This window comes from Sander vitreus, chromosome 11 (assembly GCF_031162955.1).
Source record: "Sander vitreus isolate 19-12246 chromosome 11, sanVit1, whole genome shotgun sequence".
NCBI classification, from domain to species: Eukaryota; Metazoa; Chordata; class Actinopteri; order Perciformes; family Percidae; genus Sander; species Sander vitreus.
This window is the reverse complement of record NC_135865.1, coordinates 30518179-30521884: the sequence shown is the minus strand read 5'-3', so window position 1 is coordinate 30521884 and position 3706 is coordinate 30518179. Positions and strand designations below refer to the sequence as shown.

General features: G+C 41.5%; 1 protein-coding gene across 1 annotated transcript; it reads left to right on the top strand.

Moving 5' to 3' along the window:
- The first annotated feature begins 250 nt into the window (after positions 1–250).
- LOC144525885 (galactose-specific lectin nattectin-like) lies at positions 251–3706 on the top strand. Its single transcript, XM_078262948.1, has 5 exons — positions 251–277; positions 499–588; positions 800–934; positions 3331–3442; positions 3536–3706. Exons 1-5 carry the CDS (start codon positions 251–253, stop codon positions 3685–3687), a joined length of 516 nt encoding a protein of 171 aa, XP_078119074.1. The 3' UTR covers positions 3688–3706.

Genomic DNA, 3706 nt, shown 5'->3' with positions numbered 1-3706 from the left:
TTGGGAATGTTGTGTCCTTTCTAACAATGTACTTAGGGAGGCAAACAGACTTTCACATGAGGCACAGTGAGCTTCCAAATGTTTTTTGCATTTACCAGGTGGATGCAAACACCTGCAGCTGCAGAATGAGACGATCTGACAGAACCTGATTTACCAAATAATGTTTCCTTTAGTTCTCCTCATTGTCAGCCAAGTGAAGCATGATTCAGGCATATCTTGTGATACTGAGGTCCGGACCTCTGTGTCCTCAATGGTAGATCCAGCTATGGTGCTGGGAGTGAGACTGTGTAGGCAAGAATGTGCTTTGTGATCACAGTGTTGTGAAGAAAATAAAACCTCCCGTCCAGGTCAGAACAGTATCTCTGACTTGTTGGGTTGCTCTGATTGTAGTCTTGCATCGCCAGCTCTGTCTCCACAGCGCTGCGGAGGAACAATCTGTAAATAAACAGATGTCAATATAGACTAGTCTGATTGTTTTTGGCTTGTTTGTTCATACAGGGTGAGCCTTGCTGCCCTCCTGGTTGGACTCAGTTCGGCACTCGCTGTTTCAGCTTCTACATCCAGACAAAGACCTGGAGTGATGCAGAGGTACAGCAGTTCTTACACATGTATGCTTAATACCAATGTACTATAATGCTTTACTGCAGTAAAACTACAAATACCACATGTACTGGACTTGAGTCTTTTCTTCACATGGCACTTTCTACTTCTACTCTGCTACACTGAGATGTTAATAATGTGATTATGTTTTTGTTGGTTTTGTTTGTAGGTTTTAAACTGATGATATTGTTTCCTTTAGACCTTCTGCCAGACCGCTGGTGGGAATCTGGCTTCCATCCAATCAGCTGAGGAACATGCATTCCTTCGAGACTACATTAACCAAGTGACCGGTATAGACAAAAATGCCTGGATTGGAGGCACTGACGCAGTGCAGGTCAGACTTTTATCATCACACAGTGATGTCGCTCATGTGCTTTTAAGAATCTTGTGACTGTGCTATTCAGAACAGGATACTCTGTGTACTTGTTATGTTTCAATGCAGCTGATGTTTCTGTGAAAAGCATGGAGGTCAATGTACTCATGGAAGGAAAGTTGGGACTGGAATGTGTAGTTGAGCAACCAGAGGAGCACAGGGCTTATGAAACGTTAAGAGTATGTCTTGACTGCTTTCAGTGTTCCTCTGCAGAGTTACTTAGCATCCTTTCCATTGATCAAAGTCCTTGCAACATCTTGGTCTCCCTGAAACCTTCATTAGCTACGTAAAGTCGAACGGAAAAAAATCCAGGACGAAGTGGCGTCCAAAGAACGGGGTGGAAACTGAGCCTGATCTCTCAGCCTGTTCTCATGAAGCACTCGTACATATAGCTCTGAAAAGTAAAGCACTGTAATCTATATGTATTCCATATTTATTACTGTCAGCAGCACATTGACTGCTGCTGTATGAGAGCGTGAAGAGCCTCATAGGGAGGAGGTCGGGGGGATGTTTGGCTCCTAAAACACAGGACTTTCAAGCCTTCATGTCCTGAAGAAGTTAAGGAGAAAACACAAGACTTTCACCAGGAAACAGGTGTTCATGTCCTGAAGAAGTTAAGGAGAAAACACAAGACTTTCACCAGGAAACAGGTGTTCATGTCCTGAAGAAGTTAAGGAGAAAACACAAGACTTTCACCAGGAAACAGGTGTTCATGTCCTGGAAGAAGTTAAGGAGAAAACACAAGACTTTCACCAGGAAACAGGTGTTCATGTCCTGAAGAAGTTAAGGAGAAAACACAAGACTTTCACCAGGAAACAGGTGTTCATGTCCTGAAGAAGTTAAGGAGAAAACACAAGACTTTCACCAGGAAACAGGTGTTCATGTCCTGAAGAAGTTAAGGAGAAAACACAAGACTTTCACTCAGGAAACAGGTGTTCATGTCCTGAAGAAGTTAAGGAGAAAACACAAGACTTTCACCAGGAAACAGGTGTTCATGTCCTGAAGAAGTTAAGGAGAAAACACAAGACTTTCACCAGGAAACAGGTGTTCATGTCCTGAAGAAGTTAAGGAGAAAACACAAGACTTTCACCAGGAAACAGGTGTTCATGTCTCGGGAGTGCTTTCATCTTTTCTTTATCTTAAAGGGCCCATGAGATGGTGCTCTTTGGATGCTTTTATATAGACCTTAGTGGTCCCCTAATACTGTATCTGAAGTCTCTTTATATAGACCTTAGTGGTCCCCTAATACTGTATCTGAAGTCTCTTTATATAGGCCTTAGTGGTCCCCTAATACTGTATCTGAAGTCTCTTTTATATAGACCTTAGTGGTCCCCTAATACTGTATCTGAAGTCTCTTTATTTAGACCTTAGTGGTCCCCTAATACTGTATCTGAAGTCTCTTTATATAGACCTTAGTGGTCCCCTAATACTGTATCTGAAGTCTCTTTATATAGACCTTAGTGGTCCCCCTAATACTGTATCTGAAGTCTCTTTTATATAGACCTTAGTGGTCCCCTAATACTGTATCTGAAGTCTCTTTTATATAGGCCTTAGTGGTCCCCCTCAATACTGTATCTGAAGTCTCTTTTATATAGACCTTAGTGGTCCCCTAATACTGTATCTGAAGTCTCTTTTATATAGACCTTAGTGGTCCCCCAATACTGTATCTGAAGTCTCTTTATATAGACCTTAGTGGTCCCCCTAATACTGTATCTGAAGTCTCTTTATATAGACCTTAGTGGTCCCCTAATACTGTATCTGAAGTCTCTTTTATATAGACCTTAGTGGTCCCCTAATACTGTATCTGAAGTCTCTTTATATAGACCTTAGTGGTCCCCTAATACTGTATCTGAAGTCTCTTTTATATAGACCTTAGTGGTCCCCTAATACTGTATCTGAAGTCTCTTTATATAGACCTTAGTGGTCCCCTAATACTGTATCTGAAGTCTCTTTATATAGACCTTAGTGGTCCCCTAATACTGTATCTGAAGTCTCTTTATATAGACCTTAGTGGTCCCCTAATACTGTATCTGAAGTCTCTTTATATAGACCTTAGTGGTCCCCTAATACTGTATCTGAAGTCTCTTTTATACAGACCTTAGTGGTCCCCTAATACTGTATCTGAAGTCTCTTTATATAGACCTTAGTGGTCCCCTAATACTGTATCTGAAGTCTCTTTATATAGACCTTAGCTTTTTCACTGTAAAGCCAGCTAACCCTAACTGTCATGTTCGTTTTCATACGATATCATACAAACGCGTTCATGAGAATGCGTCTCTTGAGTTGTAGAAAATAAGTATTACAACAACAAGAACTGTTGATTTCAGTTTGACTTTGAACCAGTCTTTCTCCTCCAGGAGGGTACGTGGCTGTGGACTGATGGATCCAAATTCGACTACAAAAGCTTTGCCGCGGGGCAGCCTGACAACGCCGGTGGAGTGGAGAACTGTCTGGAGATGAACTGGGGAGGTACAAAAACATTTTAAACATCTTGTGGTATGTTGCACTGTTAAAAATAAAAGCTGGACATTAAAAGGACATTGGTTGGAAACCTCTCCGCAGGAAACGGCTGGAACAACGGGGTTTGTACTTTCCGCTGTCATTCATGTGCTCCAAGACCAGCGTGTAACTACCGCGCCATCATGATGCCTCTAAGATCATTTATTCCCAAAACTGATGTGTTCTTTATTCATCTGATTTCCTTTATTATATAATCAAATAAGCATTCAAAAA